General features: G+C 47.5%; 1 protein-coding gene across 1 annotated transcript; it reads right to left on the reverse strand.

The window, feature by feature from the left end:
- Positions 1 to 480: 480 nt before the first annotated feature.
- Positions 481 to 20,912, reverse strand: RPL3L (ribosomal protein L3 like). The gene is made up of 10 exons (XM_063314949.1): positions 20,828 to 20,912; positions 14,908 to 15,100; positions 13,885 to 14,053; positions 13,143 to 13,278; positions 10,383 to 10,569; positions 6,860 to 7,020; positions 5,649 to 5,750; positions 4,367 to 4,462; positions 3,305 to 3,424; positions 481 to 902 (listed from the first exon to the last, which is right to left on the reverse strand). The coding sequence occupies exons 1-10, from the start codon at positions 20,828 to 20,830 to the stop codon at positions 846 to 848; spliced, it is 1,224 nt and encodes a 407-aa protein (XP_063171019.1). The 5' UTR covers positions 20,831 to 20,912; the 3' UTR covers positions 481 to 845.
- Between the last annotated feature and the right edge of the window lie 1,931 nt (positions 20,913 to 22,843).

Consider the following 22,843-nt stretch of genomic DNA (forward strand, 5'->3'; position numbering starts at 1 on the left):
AAACAAAATCTCACAGGAAAGCAATCTGATTGGAAGCAACACCAGCAGCAGACCCAGCTGGTTGGGTGAACTATCCGCACCCCTGGATTGCTGGATGACTCATGTTTCATAGGTGTCAGGTACAAGCCAAGATAATATCACCTCTGATATGACCCTGTGATGTCAGGTCCCCCTTGCTTCCCCAATAGATGCCCATGAGCTTTCCTCTGGTAGCCTGAAAACATGATGTTTGCTATCAGACTGACTGCTGTTTATTCAGAAAAGAAGTTTTAAATAGATGAAGAACTAACAAACCAATCAATCAAGAATTTGAAATGGGACAAATTACTTTCCTGGAGAGAGACTACTGGAATTTTCTCTGTAAATTCTTGTGATGCCTTTAGAGGGTTATTTGACCAAATACATGCTCACATAAGTTTTTGACAGATGTTGCAATAAAGTCCTGGGAGATTTCAGGAAGTGACTGATGAAAAATCAAACTTACATAATATGGCAATTCCTTTATTAGCACCAGCCAAAGGGGCAAAAAAGTAGGCAAATATCTGGGTTGCCCAGAAACGTCCCCCAGCCAGGGACATCCATGGGTGGGGGTGGGAGTCAAAAATAGTCAAGTTGGTGACCACTTCAATCCTGTCATCCCAACCGCCCGCTTGACTTTTTTTTTATCCCCCCTGTAACTCCTTACTATAAATGTTAGGTTTTCTTTCTCAACACAGCTATCATTTTTCTTAAGACTAATGAAAACTATTCCAAGAACAGAGAGTAGGTTTGCACTCATATTTGATAACGCCCCAGACTTGAATAATTGGTGACAATTTAGAAGTGTCTCCTTCAGAGAAACACCTTTATAATTCCTCCGGAGTTTCTGGCTTCCCTTTCAGCAGGTGTTTCTTCTGAGGGCCCTGAAACCGAAGCAGAAAAAAAGTGGCCACCAAATTCCCAGGCTGCTGCATTCACATGGACAAACAGTGTGTGTCAAGGGCTTGTGCGGGATTTCTATGGAAAGGTCTGCCTTACTTCTGAGTATACCTTCGTGTATTCTAGACATGTCCTCTGTTGGACTACGAGATTTGAGCTGCAACCTCACTACTAGACAGCAGCAAACATTTCACATTTTCCAGACCTCTGCTGCCCTCTGGGGATCATCTGGCTTTTTGCAGCCCAGATGTTGCAGCTCTATTGTTTGGCCATCTTCAGGGTCAGAACTGCTCTCAGTGTCAGTTAATGTGATGGCTCTAGCTAAACAACTGGGGCATTTTAGTCTTCCAGACAGATATGAGAAGAAAGGTTCAACTTTACAGTACTGCTTGACTCATTTTTCTGTGTTTTCATTCCACATTTCCAGGGAGAAAGAGGTTTTTCCCCATTTAAAAAAATGGAGATTAAATTCCAGTTGGTTTTGTGTTCTCTGAAGAACTTTTGCAGTAGCCTGAACCTTCCCGTTCTCAGTTTTTCTTGGTGACGCTGAGCGTTAGAAGGGCATGAAAGGCAAAACATGTCTCCTTGTTCATTCTCTTCACATCACATCAATTTACAAGCACTTTTTCTCTTTTTTTAAAAAAAATCTGTATCAGTGAATGGTGGCCTATATTGGATTGGGACCAATATGTCCAAGATGGCAGGACAAAGTAGCTTGAGGTTGAATAAAGGGCCCCCCAGGAGAGGGATGAAAGGAAGCAAAGACCACATCTGAAGCCCGGAGGGGGGCTAGGTAGTCTCTCCATATTTCCTCCCGCCCCCAGGTCCAACTGCCGAGTGGGAAGAATCCTAGTAAAGGTAAAGGTTTCCCTTGACGTAAAGTCCAGTCGTGTCCGACTCTAGGGGGCGGTGCTCATCTCCGTTTCTAAGCCTTGGAGCCGGCGTTGTCATAGACACTTCCGGGTCATGTGGCCAGCATGACGACTCGGAACGCCGTTACCTTCCCGCCGAAGCGGTACCTATTGATCTACTCACATTGGCATGTTTTCGAACTGCTAGGTGAGCAGGAGCTGGGACAAGCAACGGGAGCTCACCCCGCCGCGCGGTTTCGAACCGCCGACCTTCCGATCGGCAGCTCAGCGGTTTAACCCGCAGCGCCACCGCGTCCCTAGAATCCTAGATTGTTAAAAATCGAATGTATTTTTATATGCAACTCTTTTCTTCCTTGGATTCCATGTGGCAAAAAAATAAAAAAAGATCATCTGCTACTGAGGCATCAGGCAGAGTCAAAAAGGTGAAGGTGGCAGCTGTGATGGTGTGATCAAAGCCATCTCCCCCTTTTACACGCCTCGCATCTTGGCCTTTTTGACCCAGTCCCCCAGCCCTGGTCCCCTGTTTTCTCCTCTCTAACAGGACTCCATGGCTGCCTGCCGGAAGGGGAGAAGCCAAGCAACGGAGGTCCCTGGTAGGCACCACCACCTCGTGAACCGCCTCCCTGGAAATGGCAAACACTGCCCAAGCCTACAAAGGACACCGCGAACTTGGGTTGGCGGGAGGTTTATTCCCTGGCGGCAGAACCAGCCACGGAGGGCGGATCCGCACAGCCGGCTCAGAGGGGCTGGCCCTGCAGGGCCAACTGCTGCCTTGCCTGTCACTGGCCTCCCTTGGGCCCTGCTCCGGGCAGGCCGGACGTTTGCATGGGGGCTGGGCTGCGCTTTCCCATGGAAAACCCCTTTCTGGGCGGATCCTTTGACCTGGTTCTGCTGGGCTGAGGCAGAGGCTCTCTTGGGAGGGGGCCCTCCTCAGCGAAGGGTCAGCCGGCCACCCCAGTGCCAGGCTTGGAGGGTGTGGCAACGGGGCCTAAGAAAGGTGCTCCATGTTATTGTTTAACAGCAAAGGAAAGACTCTGATGAGCAGGCTTTTTAAAGCTGCAAAGTCTTGACTGAAAAACGTAATCGTTATGACTGAATCTTGTCAGGGGCAGAAAGGGAGATTAAGCTGCACTAAAACAATTCTAGAATGGAAACAGGGGTTTCCCTAGGTGTGCAAAAACTGAAAATAGATCTACTTTAGAGGGATGTGTCTGTTACTTTTGGTAACTCAAGCTTTTTTGTATAATGAAAATAAACAGAAAAACTGCATTGGATTCCAGAATGAACAGCTAACCTCACTGGTTCCTTTCCTAATTAAATGGCCAGTTTCCAACTGCGAAAGAACATAACCAGTTTGGATCCAATCCTGAAGTTAATTTGTGAATGCACGAGCAGAATTCTTCCCCCGTAACTCCCCCTATCTTGGCTGACTGAAACAAATCATGTTTTCTTATACTCCCTTCCCATCAGTCTGTTTGTCCAGCTTGGGTGTGGTATTTCAGAGCAAAACTCACCATGAAAGCCCGCTTCTCTTGGGCAGTCTGGAAACGGCCATGGCCAAACTTGGATGTGGTGTCAATGAATTTCAGCTCAACAGACTCCAGAGCTTTCCGGCTGGTGTGGACCAGAAGGGACTGGGTAGGCATGAGGAAATGGTTAAAGCAACACTAAGGCGAGTGGCAGCAAACGGCAATGGAACACGAAGGGCTGAGCCAGGCAACAGGTTCAAGCACTGGTTAGATTCCCATCCCTTCTTTCAGTGAAACCAGTGCAGCACAGAGGTTAAAGTGTTGGACTAGGACTGGGGAGACCCAGATGCAAGTCCATCCTCAGCCCGGGAAGCTCAGCAGGTGTCTTTGGGCCAGACACACTTCTCAGCTCATGGGGGTGGGGGTGGGGTGGGGATGCAATGAAGGGAGATCCCCATTTATGCTGCCTTGATCTCCCAGAGAAAAGGCAGGATATAAATGTAATAAATGAACATGCGCTGGGAGCTGGAGTTCATAGACGGAGGGTGGCTACAAATCTGTGGTGGAATCTTCCATGCCCCTCACCAAAGTATATTGCTCCAAATGTGTTTTAACTTGTGCACAGACCCTGCAAAGGCCTTTCATATGCAAACCTGGAGTCCAAAACCAGCTACAGTCTGTGTGCCTAGAAACTTGATTAGGTAATAATGAATAAAAATAACCTTTTTGTTCCTAACTTCTATTACCTCCTGTGTTTCTGAGAAAGAAATTCAGGCCAGCCCACAAGAAGCACTTCTATAGGGGGTTCACAGCATTTCCCATCCTATCTTGTGGTGATCCATGCAAACGTCTGGGGTGCTAGGCAGTGGCGCTGCTGAGCCTCTCATCAATTGCATGCTTCCACTTTTGCTGCCCACCTCTCAAAGCAGCTGAAATGTTCACTTGCTGAGGCTCAGAGACCTCCCAAGCCTCACCCTTTGGAGAGCAGCAGAAACCCTTTGCCTACAACTTTGGAGCAGTCAACCACCATAGGCCAACCCCCACCCTCTTGTCCTTCTTCCTCAGACTCATCTGCTGTCCTTCACAACGCCGCAATGAGGCCCTCACCTTCCTCAGGGTCAGCACCCGCTTTGTGGTACCCACCACACAGCCTTTCACCATCACAAAGTCATTGTTGACTTCTCCATACTGAGGGAATCCACCCTGGAAGACAGAAAGGCAGAAAGGTCATCATGGGGGGGAGGGTGGCATTTATTCATTGATGACCCCAGATAAGATAGAGGTCCCAACTTTTTTGGACCAGCAGGCACATGTGACACTTTGGAAGCATGTCATGGCACTCAAAATAAATGGGTGCCACAGAGGAATTTGTCCATGCACAAAATGGCTGCCTCTGCAAGAATGGCCAATTGTGAACATGCTAGTGCCACGACCAGCACACTCTCTAGTGAACCTATTATGCCCCCACAACTTATCATTGTCCTTTTTCTAGCTGCAGTTGTTCCTTAAGCCGCAGTTATTTTTTAAGAACACCAATGAACTAACATGGAACCCTGGCATTATGGTACTTGATGTGCAAATAATTCCAAAAGCAGCAGGCGGGTGCTTGCGGGTTTTTAAATTTAAAATAAACTTGAAACTTTTTAAAAACTAGAAAATGGCAGGGAGGTGTCTGCAGGCATGGTGCCCATAGATATCAGGTTGGTGATCACAGACGAGGGGGGTCTGCAGGGCAGGTTAAAAGAGTCAAGATGGCAGCCGCAATCATGTCGTTGAAGCCTCGCCTCTTTTGAACGTGTGATGCATGTGTGGCACAAAGAAAAAAGGGGATTGGGCTTTGACTGTGTGGTCCTGGCCACCATCTCAACTGTTTTGACCCCTCTCTGGTGGACAATCCTGACAGACACCTGAATCATCTTCGCACAAAATTGCCTAGAGCTGGGCTGAGTCCTCTGACCTGTCTAACCCAACCAGGATAGCTTTCACTAGTAGCCACAATTTTCCATCTCTGGCCCTCTTCAAATGAAACAAGAAAGGGAAGCATTGCAGTTTACTCAGGGAAAGGGATTCAACCTATCCCGACAAACAGCATCTCCTGAGCTGAAGTAGCAATCAGAACTTGGTCAAAGAAACAGCACCTGAGCCTCCAAATGTTCTCTTGCTGATCGTTCCCAGAACAACATTAGAAAGCATTTGGGAGAAAATGGATTTTGAAGGTGGATTTTGAGAGACAAGATATTCCTTTAAAATGCGGGTTTTCACGCTGATTTTAAAAAGATGGCAAACGCAGAGAAGGGTTCATGATGGAGCACCCAGAGAACCAGGGCCTCTTTGCAAGGACACCACATTCTCTAGCTAGAAGAATGAACCTTCCTTCTTGCTTCCTTACCAGTGGGGTGATGGTTTTCTCTGTTGTGTCATAACTGGTGGACCCGTTGTTTTTTACCACTTTGCCCTCTTCTACACGAACCCCATGGCTGATGCGATAAATCTAAAGGAAAGAGATTTGGCCAAAGTGGTTATTTCTCAGATAATCAGCAAATTGCAAAATGAAGGCTGGCAAAGTCCACCTTCACCACTGATGCCTAACCCTGCCTGTTTTTGCACACCAGATTTCTGGGACTCATCCTGTAACTCTGCTCTTATGGGCAACATGAACACAAAGGAGGGACAAAAAGCTGCATCATCCCCTGGTTCCACCTGCCCATCAGATTTGCTCTGAGCTGCTAAAAGCGGCTGCTTATGGGCTCTAGAAGAAAAAGGCTCCTTTGAGTTGACTCCTGACGACTTCAGGGACATAACCATGCAGTTTTCTAGGCAACCGAGTACAAAAGTGACTTGCCTTTCTCAGGAATATTTTCCTGATTTCCCAATGTAACCTATAGCCTTTGTAAGTGTGCTTTCAAAGTACAGCATGATACAAAGGCTACCACTAAAGTTGTCTGAATAAACTATAGGGAGGAAAGCAAGAAAGGAAAAGGGTAGATTATATGGGACAGATTATATTTGGGTTGCAAATATTCCTTAGGTTTTGTGTAATAAATTATGTAATGATTATATTAGAAAGGGAGACTTCAGTTCACTTCAGTTGTTAACACTTCAATTGTTACCTATCAGTTTTGTAGTATTCAGCGTTCCCCTACAGAAGGCAAAGTGAAAATGACATAGAGAAGCTCCCCTAAAAACCTGGATCTTGTCCGTGTCAGCTGCAAAGCCAACCCACCCCACCCACATCTTGCAAGATGCAGAATTAGAGCTGGGGCATCGCATAAGCTTTCCCAGAATTCTTCCAACAGCAAATTCAGCAAGGAATTTAGGAAGTTGCAGTCTCGCTACATTTGGCTAATGGGTCTAATCCTGAATTCTCCACTCCCAGGTGAGCCTTGCCACAGACTCGCTAAGCCCCGGCAGGCTGACTAGCTTCACACCTGCCAGTCTGGCAGCCACACCTCTCAAGGAGCTGGTGGGTGAGGAAGGAAGATGGATCAGTGGGCCGCAGCCCCTCTTCCCAGTTCCAAGGCACTCTGATTCCACCAGACACGAGCACAGTTGTGGGCTGTTGTCGTGTTTGGGCTTCAAACGACGGGGAGGAAGTAATACCTTCTTGTTGAGTTCTGTGCGGTGGTGGTAGCCCTTCTGGCCAGCCCGGGCGATCGAATAGCCCACCCGGGCAGGATGCCAGGCTCCAATGCAGGCAACCTTCCGCAGCCCTTTGTGAGTCTTCCTTGGAAGTTTCTTGGTATGCCACCGACTCGTCACCCCTGCAGAAAGAAAGCCTCGGGGTTACAGAGAGGGACAGTGAACTTCTAAGGCTCTGAAGCAGGGATGGGGAACTGGTGGTCCTCCAGATATTGCTGAACCCTAACCCTTCACCAATAACCACACTGTTGGGACTGCTGGAGCCTTGGTTGTAGCTACCGTGATCTCTAGAAGGGCAAAAGAATGTAGATCTAATCTTGGGATTGAGAAGAAATGAGTGAAGCATTAAAGGAGGAGCCTTAGAAAAGATTACTGAGAAAGCGGAAAGCATGAGAAACTCGACCCTCCCCGCTTTCGTCTGAAGGTGAAGTAGGCTTTCAAGACCCCGTCACTGTATTCTAGCCTACAATAATAAAAAGCATTTCTTTAATTCCTGCCACGCCTCTTTCTTGACATGACCTTCCTTGATGGCTGACAAGAGGACCACAGGATCAGCACCCCTTTATCAAAGAAGAAAAGGGGATTGAAAAAGAACAGGCACGCAGTTTCACCATACTTGGAATTGTGGGAGCATGTCGTAGGCACTCTTGGAAAATGGCTGCCACGATTTTTTATTTCCTGTTGCATTTATGCCCCACATTTTTGTTTATTCCAACAGTCCTACCAGCTGTCACAAACTGGAGATGTTTCTTCCCCCCTCCTGCTCTTTTCCCAGAGTGCTCTCTACCAACTAATGGCAAGCTGACGATTTCCCCAACAAAGCATGGGGTGCAACTAGTTGCTAAAGGGGTAATTGCCTCCTTTGGTGCTCAGCAGTCTCCTGGCCGTCTTCCAAGGGGCTATTCAAGCAGAAAGCACGGCCCGCTGTGATGCTCCACGCAAAGCATTAGACGCTGGTATTATGTACAGAACCGTCCTGAGCTCCCACTCTGGCATGCTGGGCAGCTCGAGGGTAATCTGCCTTTGGGTCGCTGGGTGTCTGGGGGCTGGCCAGGCCCCCCATGCAGATAGTTGTGGCAGTCATTTTGTGAATGTGTCCACCACATGCTCCAGTGTGCCTCCGACCCCCCAAAAATCTATTTTTAACTATAGTTTCTAAGAATCCATACAGAGACCATCTCAGGGCCAAGAGCCATTTCTGTAAATAAAGTTGCTGCAAGTGCTTTGTTTTCCAACATGGTAGCGTTCTATCTAATCATGTTTAACTATTTTATTTATTTTATTTATTTATTTCTCAGATTTGTGCTACCACTCATCTCCCCCCAAAGACTCTGAGCACTACAATAAGTTAATTAATTCAGCATTAAAAACAGTAATCATAAATAAGACATAAAATACAATACAATATAAAATTAAAAAATAAAAATCCAGATGGCTCCAAAAGACCATAAATATGAGGGGGGCACTCTAAGGTGCCAGCCATCCCCAGGACTGACTCCCCCCCTCCCCACCCCAAGCACAGCGGCAGAGCCAGGTCTTCAGGGACTTCCGGAAGGTCAGGAGGGATGGAGCCCGCCTGACCTCCGGTGGCAGGATGTTCCAAAGGGCGGGAGCCACTGCAGAGAAGTCCGTTTCCTGGACCCCGGCAAATGAAATTCTCTTACCAACGGGATCCGCAACATGCCCTCTCTGCATTATCGGGTGGGACAGGTTGACGTAACGGGGATGAGACCCCGTTACCTGAGGGACCCCGGTCCCATGCCACGTAGGGTTTTAAAGGTGATAACCAACACTTTGAATTGGACCCGGAAGCAGACTATTACCCAGTGCAGCTCACGCAGCAGAAGTGTTACATGTACCGATCTTGGGGCACCTAGAATTGCCCGCGCAGCTGCATTCTGGACCAGCTGTAGCTTCCGGATATTCTTCAAGGGTAGCCCCACGTAGAGTGCATTGCAGTAGTCTATCTGGGAGATGACCAGGGCATGAATGACTGTTCGGAGGGCTTCCCGATCCAGGAAAGGGCGTAACTGGTGAACAACACGAACTTGCGTAAAGGCCCTCCTGGTCTGGTGTGTAATCTGACCCCCAGATTACACACCAGGTCTGTCTGAGGCAGTGCGACCCCATCCAGGACCAAAGAAGAGCCCCTAACCCACAGCCACTCCATCTTACCAGGGTTCAGCTGAAGCCTGTTGTTCCCCATCCAGACCCCCACAGCCCCCAGGCACCTGGAGAGGGCACACAGCATCACTTACTTCCCCCAGGATGGAGATGTATAATTGGGTATCATCATCAAACTGATGATACCTCATCCCATGGTGACAGATGATCTCACCCAGTGGTTTCATGTAGATGTCAAAGAGGAGCGGAAAGAGAACCGAGCCCTGCGGCACCCCACAAAGGAGGGGCTGAGGGTCGGATCTCTCGCCTCCTATCACCACTGATTGGGACTGGCCCTGGAAGAAGAAGGCGAACCAGCACAAAACCACGCCACGCACACCCAACTCCCTGAGCTGCCCCAAAAGGATACCATGGTCGATGGTATCAAAAGTCGCTGAGAGGTCAAGAAGAGCAAGGATGGATGCATTGCCACCATCCCACTCCCACCAGAGATCATCCATAAGTGCAACCAGTGCTGTTTCTGTCCCATATCCGGGCCTGAAACCTGACTGAAAGGGGTCTAGATAATCTGTTTCCTCCAGCAAACTCTGGAGCTGCAATGCCACCGCTTTCTCAACCACCTTCCCCAAAAAGGGGATGTGGGAGACAGGACAAAAATTGTCCAACACAGTAGGGTCCAGGGATGGTTTCCTGAAGAAGGGGTGCACCAGCGGCTCCTTAAAGGCAGCCAGGAACACTCCTCCCAAGGATGTATTAACGATCGCCTGGGCCCAACCACATGTCACCTCCCAGGCTGCCTTCACCAGCCAGGAGGGGCATGGGTCTAGATGACAAGTGGTGGCATTGACAGTCCAGAGGATCCTGTCCACTTCCTCGGGTCCAACAGGATAAAACTGTTCCCAGATAACTGGGTAAGCACGTTCCCTCGGCATCTCCTCAGACTGTGCCTCACACTTGGAGTCCAACTTCGAACGGATGTGAGCGATTTTATCCTGCAGATGCACAGAAAACTCCTCCACAAGGCCCTGTAGGTGGGTCACTGGGCCCACTTTCCCCAAAAGGGATCGAGTGATCTTAAACAGGGCCACCAGGTGGCATTCTGCAGACGCAATAACTAAAAGAATCTTAAAAGAATTTGAAGTTAGGTTGAGTTGAGGACCTATCAGGCCCCAAGGAAGGTGTGGACACTATGTTTCTGACCTCTGGTCTAGAGTTTCTTTCTGAAATGAGAAAAAGATCTACTTTTTCACGTATCTTGAATTGCTTCTGGAGTCATTCATTTGACGTGCAATCTGTAATCATACCACTTCCAACCTGCCTTTGACCTTCAAGGTCTGTTTCCACGTCTGCTCCCGCCTACCTTTCATCCCGTGACCCTTGGTGACTCCAATGACATCAATCATCTCATTCTGGCTGAAGACATTGTGCACGGCCACCTGCTTCTCCAGCTTCTCACAAGCCCAGTCAACTTTCTCTGCCACAGAGCCGCCGTTGAGCTGGATCTCCATAATATGTGCTTTCTTCTGCCGCATCGGCAGGAGCTTCATCTATAACCAAAGGAGCTCAAAAATTATCCTGTGCAACAGAGAGGATGCAAAGGTTCAGGCTCAAAACTTAACTGGCCACGGAGGTAATGCGCAGAGGTCTAGCCACTCAAAACCCTCCACCTGCTTGCAGAATTTGGCTATTGCAAGAGATTGGGGCTTTGTGGCTATAGTCTCATGACACCCTTGAGAAGTTCAGTATGTGGGAATAGGTAAACCTAATGTATGGGACTGGGGAGTAGCACTTCATTTGGGATTCACGTGCCCTCACCTGGCCAACTGTGTTGTGGGAATACCAAAGTTCAGTCAAAAAGGGGACCTACTCAGTCCCCCGAGGAGACGAGTTGAGGCTATAGAGTTGGTCTGTAGTGGAAAGTCTCTAGTACAGAATCCACTGCCAAGCATTCCTTCATTGGCTGCAGGGGGCAATCAAGCCACTGCATCTGGCTTAGGCTGCTGGCAGACCCACCTCCTGCAACCACTCCCAAACACAGCCAAGAGAGAAAATCTTCAGCGGATGCCCTCAAGCCTCAAAGCAGGCTGACATCCCCCCCCCCAAATGTCAACAGACAGTGCTCCAAGCACCGCTCTGTGGGAGCACCACCTGTATGCCCTGCCTAGCAAGTGGAGAAGGACTCTCAGCTATGCTGCTGCCCAGGGCCTCCCAGTCTGGGCCTCCGCTGGACAGCCAGTGGTATGCGCTGAGTTTCTTGTTCGTGTTCCTCCTGCCCCTGCCCCTGCCCCTCCTGGGCTGTCTTATGCCATCTGTTGGGCTTGCAGTAATGCGGAGGTGTATATTTTTTTTGCTGTCACTTCTCTTCCTCTTTCAAAGTTAAACTCAATTCATCTGAGCTGAACTGGATATAGAACAGCTGATAAAATAATACTCTTTACAAACTTACAGCGAGACCAGATTCCGAGAACTGTTTTTTGCAGTTCTGTCATTGCACTTAAGAATGAAATTAGATTGCTGGGAAAGGTGCAAAGAAGGGTAATCAAAATGATGGGGGGGGGTGGAGCAACCCCCCTTTGATGAAGTATTGCAGCAGTTAGGGCTCTCCAACCTGGAACTAACGAGGGGAGAAGACACAACAGAGGTCTATAAAATCACACATGGCTCAGAGAATGACCGGGCAGGGGAGAACTTTTTCCTTCTGTAGCAATGTTAGAATCAGTGTCATCTCACAAACCTCAGGGCAGCGAGATTTAGGACTAAGAGAAAATAAGTCCTATTTCTGCATTTCCCCACGAGTCATCCAATCATTGCTGTGCCAAATTAATAGCAATGAGGATAGGCCTTCAATTTTGTTTGGGGGTGCTATGAAGATGCCACAGTGAGGAAATGGCTTTAATTGAAATGGTGCGCTCTGCTGCCAGCAGTTGTGATCATGGCACTGATTTGGTGGTTTGAAAAGAGACCTGGGTGACTTCCTGGAGGAGCAGGCTCCCAACGGCTACTAAGATGGAAGGCTCTGAGTCCCTCTGCTCCTTGGCATCAGGCCTTCAGGAATGCTGCTGCAGAGTGACAGTGAAGGGGCCCTCGCCCCTCTGGTCTCAGCGTGGGGGCTCCCCCAGTGCATCCAGTGGGCTATGGGGGATAGGAAGGCTGGGCTAGCCAGTCTGCACTCTTTTGAAAATGCTGACCCCTTAAAGCAGCAGCAGCTTTTTTTTTCAAACTGAGGAGAAAGCCCCCCCAAATGATAGTCTGCTTTAGTGACTAGCAGGGAAGGGCTGTGTCCATGTGACGTCTGGAGCATTTCTTCTTAAGCAGGACCCAGACTCTGCAAGGCCGAGCCGCAAATCCTTTAACTCTCTTTTGGCTTCATCTAAACATGTTGTGTTTGCGTTTCTTAACGCCAGAAGTGAGGGATGATGGAGTTTTTAAAGGTTAATGGAAGAACTCCAAGCAGCTAACAGCAATCTTGCAGAGTAGAAGCGTGAACCAAAAAATGAGAACTTGCACATCAAGCTTAATTATGTTCAGAAATAAATTCAGTGTTCACACAGCAGTGAGATGAAGAAAAGTGGAGATAGCTTGCTTTACTCAGCAGATCTGGATACAGGCAGGTTCATGGTAGAAAGGCACTTTGTGGACACTTTCTATGTGGAGTGGAAAGTCTGTGTGCAGGCGAGATGTTAGAGGACGAGGCCTGCATCATGCAGGCCTCCTGCCTGCCTGTCTGCCCATGAGGTAAAGATGGAGACTGTGAATCTCCCAGACTAAGGAGGAGGAGGAAGAGGAAATCAGGTGACCCGTGTGACTTCCCACAAGCACAATAGAGACACGCCTACCAGATAAGCCCTCCAACTATGTTCGTGAGACAATGCTGAGTCGACCCCTGATAATTCCAACAAGAGAAAGACATTCTGTCCATGCTCAGAGGGACTAGCAGCTGCAGCTGTCCTGCAGGGACAAGTATTCTACCTCTGAAGATGAAACAGACTATGTCTGGCAATGAAGGCCCTACACAATCAAGCACAAACAAGCCAGTAACAAACGCTGAACGAGTTTGGCCAGACAACTTCTCCTAGATACATTCACATGAGTGCTCCAAAGACATGTGGAAAATATTCACCTGGGTGTGCACAATTACACGGATGATCTTGCAGTACTTCTTCATGGACACCAAGTCCTTCTCCAGCTGCTTCTTCCCAGCCGCATCTTGCCATTTCTTGCAGTACTTGGTGAATGCCTTCTTTTTGCTCTTGTGCCTGAAAAGAAGAGACAGATTATATCAGGGAAGATCAGCTACCAGATGGAAGGAAAAAAGGAATTGTTTCCACATTTCCAGCAAGGCTTTAGCAAGAAAACAGTGAAATCTACCCGTCTTTACGTGGCCAAGGTTGAGAAACACTGGTCTAGAGTATGAAAACACTGAATTGATATCCTGATTTAACATGACGGACTGATTTACAATTCAGAGGCTGTGTTCCCACAGCAGTGGAACAACAAACCACCCACTCCATTTCAGTGAAGTCTCACACTGTGTGAGAATTCAGCCTTGTTTTAATTATGCTGAATATACTTAATAAGGTTACTTGTCCCTCTTCCCTCACAGCTTAGTAGCCATTCTTGGGGTGACTGAAAAGGTCATACCAAAAGCTGGAGGAAAATACCTATAATCCTGCAGAACCACTGATTTCACTGATCCAAAACATTAGGCATGTATTTACAGCAGTTATATTTTTAGCCCACTTTTCACTGAAAGCAATTCCAAAGTATATAGTCAATCAGTCAACTTTTTTCCTGTTCAAATAGGGCACTGTAGCATGACAGCAGCCTGGCTTTACCCTTGCTTGTTCACGCTGACCCCTCACCAGTTCTTGTAGAAGCGTCTTCGGCACTCATCACTTATGTGTTCTGCAAAGATGGTCTTGAAACTTCTCAGCCCCCTCGGCGTCTCGATATAGCCCACCAGCCCAACAATCACCAACGGCGGAGTCTCAATTATGGTGACAGCTTCTACTTCCTCTCTCTTGGCGATTTCTGGAGATTGAAGGGAGAAAAAGACTGAGGATGTGGTCCAGGAAGGCTTAATGGTGGGGCTCCCACATCCAACTATGCCATACGGTGGTTTCTTTGCCAAATCACGATTTACGATTTTGTGGGACTCATGAATCCTGTCATTGTAAAGAATAAACCATGGGTTATGGCTTAGCATGTTGCAAAAACCCAGCCCATTGTGGTTTGTTCAATTAACAAAAAGCAACCATGGATAAGCACAATACTTTATCCAGCTCGCTGTATTTCCTATGACCAGTCCATTGGTGAGAGCCACGGTAGGACCACTTTCCATACCAGCCTTCTCAAACGTGGCACCTTCTGGACATGTGTTGCATTCCCAGCACTTTGGGAGAGGCTGGTCTGGGCAGAGCTTTTCTGCAACCCCCCCCCACAAACTAAGTCGTATAGAAATGACCACCCTGAGCGTTTCCATTTCCCACCAGTATCAAAGGTACTTCCATTCTGTTTTGTGTCGGTCAAACCTAGGTACATGGATGTCACCAGGAGTTGAATGGAGGAGGAGGAGGAGGAGGAGGAGGAGGAGGAGGAGGAGGAGGAGGAAAGATCTGACATTAAATCAGAAAACAAACTCCTAAAAGAAAGCGTAGTTTGACAGAGAAACCAATGCCCTAGGGAAACAGTGGTTCACCCTTTTCTTCATGAGCAAGTAGCAGCTGGATAGATGGCCACTTGTCAGGCATGCTTTAATTTGGGCTTCTTAACAAAGCAGCTCTTTGGACTTGGTAGTCACTGAGGCCCCTTCCAGTTCTTGAGTTCCATGAAACTATTCCTTTTTCTCTAGGTGAGAAATAGGAAGAAGCCAACTCAGCACATACTTAGTCCTGGTCTGTGAAGTTCCCGCAGGATGTGAGTCATGCCAGCTTTATAGCCCAGGAAGGCAGTCAGGTGGACTGGTTTGCTGGGATCATCCTTGGGCCAGCTCTTCACTTTCCCTCGATGTCGGCGGCTCCTCTTATGAGGAAGGAAGCCAAGGTGGCCGTGCCTGGGAGCTGAAAACTTCCGATGAGACTGGAAAGGCAGGGGAGAGGAAGGGAAGAGCGACTGGTTACTTCTATGATCTTACGAAGATTATGACAGCCTTGTCAGAGAAGGCAGGAAGTAAAATTCCCAACACATCTGGAGCACACTAGGTAGGGGATATCTATGTGAATGACACAATTTCCCCAAATTCTCGTTGGCCCAAAGGGTCCTGAGAGCTTTGGCTGATTTGAGGGCTTCAAAAGCCTTGGAAATTAATTATAATATGACCAAGGATGGGTCATTGCCAAACAGCCCCCAACACATTCTTACTGATAATTTTGTCTCATCCTGACCTCAAGCTATAGGTAAAAAAACTCGAGCAACTTGGATTCTCCTTAACTCAGCACTGCACACTTGGGCACGAATGTGCAACAGCATGCTTGAGGCAATGGATTAAGGATAATGATACTCAACTAGACCAGGCATCTCTTTCTAAAGATATATTACCAACTAATTCCTTTACCCTCTTTAGACCTGCCAAATATTTAAGCCAAATTATAATCTCCAGATGTCGCTGGCACAATTTAATGACTAAGCAGAAGGGAGATATAAGGGCATCCCTTTTGGATCAAGTTTTTGCCAAATGGCAGAGGAGCAATTGAAACCATAAGTCACATTTTATTGCCTGTTTCATGTTGCTATACATTTGGAGTTGATAACCTCACACTTGAACAATTTCCCCAGTTGTCCCAACCTATTTACAACTTTACTTTTTTTTCTTACATTTTTTTATCACACCTTCATTATTTTTATAAATAACTCAAGGTGGGGAACATACCTAATACTCCTTCCTCCAATTTTCCCCACAACAACAACCCTGTGAGGAGGGTTGGGCTGAGAGAGGGGGACGGGCCCAAGGTCACCCAGCCGGCTTTCATGCCTAAGGCGGGACGAGAACTCACAGACTCCTGGTTTCTAGCGTGGTGCCTTAACCACAACACCAACCTGGCTGATGACAGCATTTAAGGGAAAAGACCTGGAACAGGCAGATACTGTCAGGGAGAGGCAGTCCTGCAAACAGTTTCAGGTATATCTGCAGGAATGTCTGCAGGATGAGGGCAAAAAAGGCAAGTTGGCATCTGCAACAGTGCCATCACAGCTGTGCCTGTTTTTATGCCTTAACCACTGCACTAAACTAGCTCTCATTACCTTGTTAGTCACTGCCCTAAGAACTGTGATAGCACCGTTCGTAACAGGCTTGTGTGCCCAGTTCTGCCCATGACTCGCCTGGCCTGAACATTCACACCAGGGGCACTTTTCCTCTCTCCCAATGCAGGCTCCCACCTGGAGGAGATTATGAACCACTTTGAACAAATCTGGCCCGATGGCTCAGGAGCATTTCAATAATCCCAATTTTGCACCCCATTTCCAAGATGCTGTGCCCACCCACCCAAGCTTAAGCTGTTATCAACAGAGCCCTGCAGTGCTTCAGTTTCAAAGAGAAACAGGTGCTCCAGAGCATGGACCTTCTCTCAGCATCATGCTGCAGCTGTAGAGGGCAGCCACAGGATCCTGGGAAAAGAGACTGTTGCTTTAGGAAGCTACTTTTGCACAGTTCAAAATACACTTTTCCCTTTGAATCCAAAGGGTTGCACAGCTCTAGCGATTAAGGCCACTCGGTGCTGTTTTTCCTGCACTTGAAAAAATGGTTTCCCCCATAAAGCAATCCATTTTGCCTCTTCCTGGAAGGGAGCCTTTCCTCCAAATTAAATCCAATGAGTTGATTGGACTCACTTGGTTCTGTCTGAAATAGGGTGGGGTAGGATGAAGATCACCAGCTACCTATCAACATGGCGAATTAACTCCATGGAGAGCAGAAATGAAGCCAAGGACTCCCCAAACTGTGGAGCAGTTTGCGTAGTCAGGGAGTCCTTGGCTTCATTTCTGCTCTCCATGGAGTTAATTCGCCATGTTGATAGGTAGCTGGTGATCTTCATCCTACCCCACCCTATTTCAGACAGAACCAAGTGAGACATTTTTCAGTTTGGGATCATACAGATGGACCATCCACAAGGCTGTTCCTCAATGTGCTGGCCCCCCAAATACAGCTTAGCAGGTTATGGCTCGCAGGGCCACAACTGGGGGGGGCAAGTGGGGCATGTGCCCCGGGCACCGTGCTGGGGGGGTGCCAAAATGAGCTCTGGTGGGGGCGCCAAAATGAGTGTGGAATCCAAGTTTGCCCCGGGTGACAAAGACCCTGGTGGCTCGTTTGAACTTTGGGAATGCTAACTTTTCCTCTTTCTTCTCTAAGGCAAAATGGAGGGATACCATGAAACCCAAAGGTCCAGTTTCTAACAGCTTTTAGATCAAAGTAGGCCAGGTTGCTGATCTAGGAACAGCTGCCCCCTGAAATTTTGGAAGTCTGTCATAAAAAAGTAGAGGGTCCTGGGGCCAAAGTCAGGAGGACATCATCTTGATGATAATGATGATAATTTATTAAATTTATGCCTGACTCCCAGCAACTCCAGGTGGTTTACAAATTGTTAAAAACATCTAAAAACAAGAAAACAACACAAAACAAAAAGGGATAAAGATGACAGAGATAAGAAACCCAGATGGGAACAAAGAAAAAGAAGAGGTCTCCAAACCCCTAACCAAAGGCCTGGGAGAAGAGCCAGGTCTTTAAGACTCTTCAGAACGCCATTAGGGTGGGAACCACCTGGATTTAGGGGGGAACCTCATTCCAGAAGGCAGGCACCACAACAGGGAAGGCACACTTCCAGAGTCTCAATAGATGGCACTGTTTAATCAAAGGAACCTGGAGTGCACCAACCCTTTCAGATCGAAGCAGCTGGGCAGATACTAGGGAAGACAGACGTCCCTCAAGTAACCAGGCCATGAAGGGCTTTATAGGTTATAACCGGCATCTTGAATCGCACCCGGAAGCAAACTGGGAACTAGCGCAGCTCAAGAAGCAGGGGTGCCACAGGAGCATACTGAGGCATGCCCATCACTGCCTGTGTTGAAACTTCTGGGTAGTTTTCAAGGGCAGCTCCATGTACAGTTCGTTGTAACAATCGAGCTGTGAGTGACTACTTTGAAAGGCCTCCCAATCTAGGAAAGGGTGCAATTTACAAACCAGATGGAGCTGTGCAAAGGCCTTCCTGACTACACCTGCCACATGCTCATCAAGCAGGAGCTATGCATCAAGGAAGACTCCCAGATTGTGCTCTACTCTTGAATGGGGGTGCAACTCCATCCAAGTTTAAAAATGGAATCTCCCCAGATCTAGGTGGTCCCAACAGCCACAGCCCCTTGGTCTTGGTAGGAATTGAGTCAGAGACAGTTCCTCCCTATCCAAACCTGCACAGCCTCCAGGCACTGGGACAGAACCTTGACAGCCTCACTCTGCCAGCTTAGAGTTGAAAGATATAATTGGGTATCATCAACCTATTGAGGATAGCAAACCCCAGTGCTTGACCTCACCCAGGAGTTTCATGTCCTGCAGATGTTGAATAAAAGGTAAAAGAATGTCAAGCCCTGTGGCATCCCACAAAGGAGGGGCCTAGGGAACAATCTCTTCCCCAACCAACACCAACTGAAACTGGTCTTGGAGGAAGGAAGAGAACCACCATAGAACATTGCCTCCTATTCCCAACCCAGGAGCTGGCCCAGAAGAATACCTTGTTTGATGGCATCAAAAGCCACTGAGAGATCAAGAAGCATGCAGATGGATGCATCATCTCCTGGCTCCCCCCTTTCCTGGCACAGTCCAGCACCCCATTCCACATCATAGTGAGACAAAGTGCAGAATGCACAGTGGCCTCCATTCCACTCAAAACATGGATAACTTGGGTCACTGGACCAAATGCTACAACAGCTCTTGCCCTTTACATGCAATCTACATAAGCAGCATCCTTCTTTCTAACATATACATCCTTTTTTCTGTTTCTTGGCTACCAATGTCTGTCATGATATCATGATGTTGTGTACTTCACCCTTTCATACTTGCATCACAGATCTAACTATATCTATCATCTACCTACCTACTTATCGCCTCACCCACTTCCTTTCTACCAAAACCATTTTGTATGAGCACCATGAGAGTCAGCCTCAGGCCTTAGTCCCGCCAACTCCCAGAAAACATCAGGACAGTATGACTACCATGTCTGGGCTGCAAAAATCCAGACAAGCATGAGATATCAGCAAAGAGTTCTGTCTGCTGCTGTCCAGTTTTTTGCAGTTCAAATCTGGTTGCTGTAAGAGAAGCAGAAGAGATTCTAGAAGATGGGACCTGTTTCCTGTTGTTGAACTTGTACTTTGCAGCTCTGGTGGGGACTTTATTCCCCCTCTGCTGCTTAACATCTAAATCTGGGGCTCTCAAGCATTCTAACCCAAAGTCATTTTGAGAGGATTGAAAATCCCTGAGGCCAGTCATTCATACAATGGCAGGGAGAAAACAGAACAAGAGCTGCGGAAAGAAACACACTCTGATTTTATGGAGGAACCATTTCACAACAGAAAACATCACGTTATCAACAATAGCATCTTTTTTTATTCTACGTCCTTCAAAGCACTTCAGGTGATTTATCACCCATTTCTCTGAAAATCATTGGAGAGCGCAGGCCACGGTTAGAGAAATCTATGACCTAATCGAAGAGGGAGTGGGAGTGGGCGCTCTCAGTGTCTAGATTTACATCCCTCTCTCTCCGCTGCCTGACCCAAATCTAGGTGTAGTTCTGGATACCTTGCTCTGGATTGGGTTCAGCATGGGTTGAATTAGGGCTAAGGAAATTTAGCCCAGACAGGATGGTTTCTCAAACCTTGGAAGTGTGATGTTCCTTCACTGTTGCTGAATTATATTCCCTTAAAATCCTTTTGATCAAGGACTGCCAGTCAATACTGATGGAGTTCGTAATACCTTTACTACATCTACTTTACTACGTAGACATAGTAAAGATGCTACTTTACTGTGGCTGGCGTGCTGGAGGGAGAAGAAGTGGACTCAGTTTCTGTACTACTACAGTTTGTAAATGTGTAGTATGCCTTTGATACCCAGGTGGCCTTTGTTACCTGCAGGGGTGCCAGTCCAGTCCACCATTTTGCATGGGCATAAAATACACAAAAAGCACTCCAAAAATCCCCAACAAAATAGAACCACACACCAAAAAACGCAGGTACACAAAACTCTTTAGTGCCGGTGTCGAGATCTGATCTGTACCAACTGCAGATATGCAAAACCACTGAGTCACAGAACCGCATGGGGGTCCCCTGTATGTTCAGAAATACAGTATGCAGAACATGGTGGCCTGCACAGCCGTGACGAAAATCTTTTCAACTGTCTTACTGGAAAGAGCCTGTCTTCCCCAGAGGTTAACAGCTCCAGGGGGAAGGGAAAAGCCCACCTCAGTTCCTTGTGTAGCAGATTTTCTTATAACTTGCTATCCGTTGCTTAACATCCTGACCATTGCGCCTAATTTAAACTTTAGCACTATGTCATCGTCAGCACTTGGTGCAAGACTGACTATTGCGGAAAAAAGGAGTCGCACAAATGGGAAGCAACAAATGGGCACCAAATGGGCAGGGGCAACAATCTGGCATGGAAGAAGAGCACTGAAATTAGGACGCAAGAGAGAAGGCCTTTGCCTGTTATCTGCCAAGGCGGAGGGGAGGAAGTGGGGAAACCACCCCTTTCTCATGAAAGCCTCCTGCTTCTCTGACACCAACCACCACCACCCCAACCCCAAGAAGGCCAGGACCCTCGTTTGCCAGTACCATGATCCGACGTCTTCAGCCGAGGCTGACGAGAGAGAAAGAGGCTACCAGCAAGTGCCTCAACTGCCTAATGCCAAAGATGTTTCTCCCTCCCCAAGACATAAATTTAGCAGCTGGCTTCATTCTGGTGCAATATCCATTTCACGCTCGGGCAGGCTGACAGGGGTCGAGCACCGATGCTGGGAGGGAGACAAAAGGCCACTGTCGACAAAGGACTCTCAGTGTGCCACCCTCCACCAGCCCCGCAGGGCAACTGCGTGGGACCCAATGCCATTCTACCTCTCAGTGGAGCCCACTGCCATAGCCAGGAGAGAAGCAAAGCCCCCAGAAAGGGGAGCACGTTCTGCTTCTTTGCCGTTCAGCCCTGAGCCAGGCCAGACAAAATGGGCATAAGGAGGCTCCCCTGGGATGGGGCGGCTGCAGCCTCAGAATGGGCTCCTTCTAGAAAAGTGTCGTGCTCAAAGGCTTCTCTTTTATTCTGTGAAGACACACCCTGTGGCGGGCGGCAATTTCTCCCCATAGCAAGTCTTCCTTTCGAGTCTGAAAAACACCCCCACCCTGGCAAAAGGGAAGCACTGTCTCTGCCATGCTGTCAAGACACAAGAACCCTGAGTGTTTTCTTCTGTAAAGTTGGATTTTTCAGATTAAGAAGATTGGCAGTAGGCTATGCAAGCCTTGATAAAGGTTTTTCCTGGAAGTGGAAATGTTTAAGTCCTTAATTTCAAAATGTCAAGCTCAGCATCAAGGGACAGATTGCAAAACCCAGAAAGAGATATTGGAGCCAGGAATCTCTAGCAGAACATTTTCTGTGTTTAGTTCTGTTCCAGGATAGGTAGAAAATTCAGCAAGGTCACATTCCAATTTTGCCCCCCTTCCAAAAATGTGTTTAGGATTCAGAATCCATGCTGATATATCAAAGCAAAACCATAATTCTACCCAGCAAAGTACCAGAATTCTGCCTGGAGTGCAATATAAATGACAGATTAATGGGGATTTTTTTAAAAAAAAAATTGCAAATCTAAGATTATTAAGACAGTCGCATTTTTAAAAACTATTAATTATTTCTTAATCTGAAGTACAATATTTAGAATTTAAATAATTTCCAAAAAGAGGTAGATAGTAGTTCAAATGTTTCAGAATTAATATCTGCAGGGAGCAACAGTTGCCCCTCACCCAAGAAAGTAATCAAACAATTAATTAATCCCTTAAAAGCCTATCTAGTTAAACAAGAGCACTATATTTTACATGTTTTAAACAATTTAACAATGGAGTGTAGCAAGAAGCCCTAACTCTTTAAAAAAAATCTTTTAAAAGGTCAAGAAAAGTGAGGGCATGAAGGCCTGTATTAATTTAATCAGACCTGTAAAGGGGAGGTAGTGGAAGTCATAAACACTGGGGAAATGGTGGCAACCTATAGTAAAAAAAGATGGCGGGGGAGGAAGAGATGTTTAGTGGCAGGGAAACCAGCCCTAGGAGAATGTCCCAAGATGTGTCACATTGAAGTTTTTACCAAACAGTTAAAAAAGCCACGTTAGCCTGTGAATAATATCGTGGCTGAATGTGATAGGCGAATGGCCACTCTCAACAGGGCCCTTGTGACCGTCTGCATCTTCTGCATTTCAGGGCCTTGTATCTTTTTACTGCTCCTCCCTCCCTGGACCATAGGTATCAATACCAGATTTATATATTTTTTTATTTATGGATTTTAACTCCCGCAGGTTTCCTGCCCCCTCCCTCCTTCCCCTTGATCCCCAGAACAGTCCATCTAAGCAGAGTTTAGTTTTTCTCTGCCCCAAAAAGGAGGAAAGCGGGCCTCTTTCTTGGGGTTGCCTAATGGGAGGCGGCATCTGAGCTCTCTGGAGCTACCAGGTCCGCAAAGAACAGGGTATCACGGGCACGGCAGCAAAGAACAGAGCAGCTGTTTGCAGCCCAGGCCTCGTGGCTGTGCGGCTGTTCCACCATGAGCAGGACGGGGCCAGCACTCGGCCAAACGTCTTTACCTGCGCAAGGCCCCGG

The sequence above is a fragment of the Candoia aspera genome, chromosome 14 (assembly GCF_035149785.1).
Source record: "Candoia aspera isolate rCanAsp1 chromosome 14, rCanAsp1.hap2, whole genome shotgun sequence".
Taxonomy (NCBI): Eukaryota; Metazoa; Chordata; class Lepidosauria; order Squamata; family Boidae; genus Candoia; species Candoia aspera.

What these genes read in the sequence shown, in the direction of transcription:
- RPL3L (XM_063314949.1), bottom strand. An exon ending in CAAGGGTCACGGGATGAAAG is followed by an intron (nt 7,021 to 10,382) that starts GTAGGCGGGAGC and finishes TTCTTTCTGCAG; the next exon opens with GGGTGACGAGTCGGTGGCAT. An exon ending in GGGTGCTGACCCTGAGGAAG is followed by an intron (nt 3,425 to 4,366) that starts GTGAGGGCCTCA and finishes ATGCCTACCCAG; the next exon opens with TCCCTTCTGGTCCACACCAG.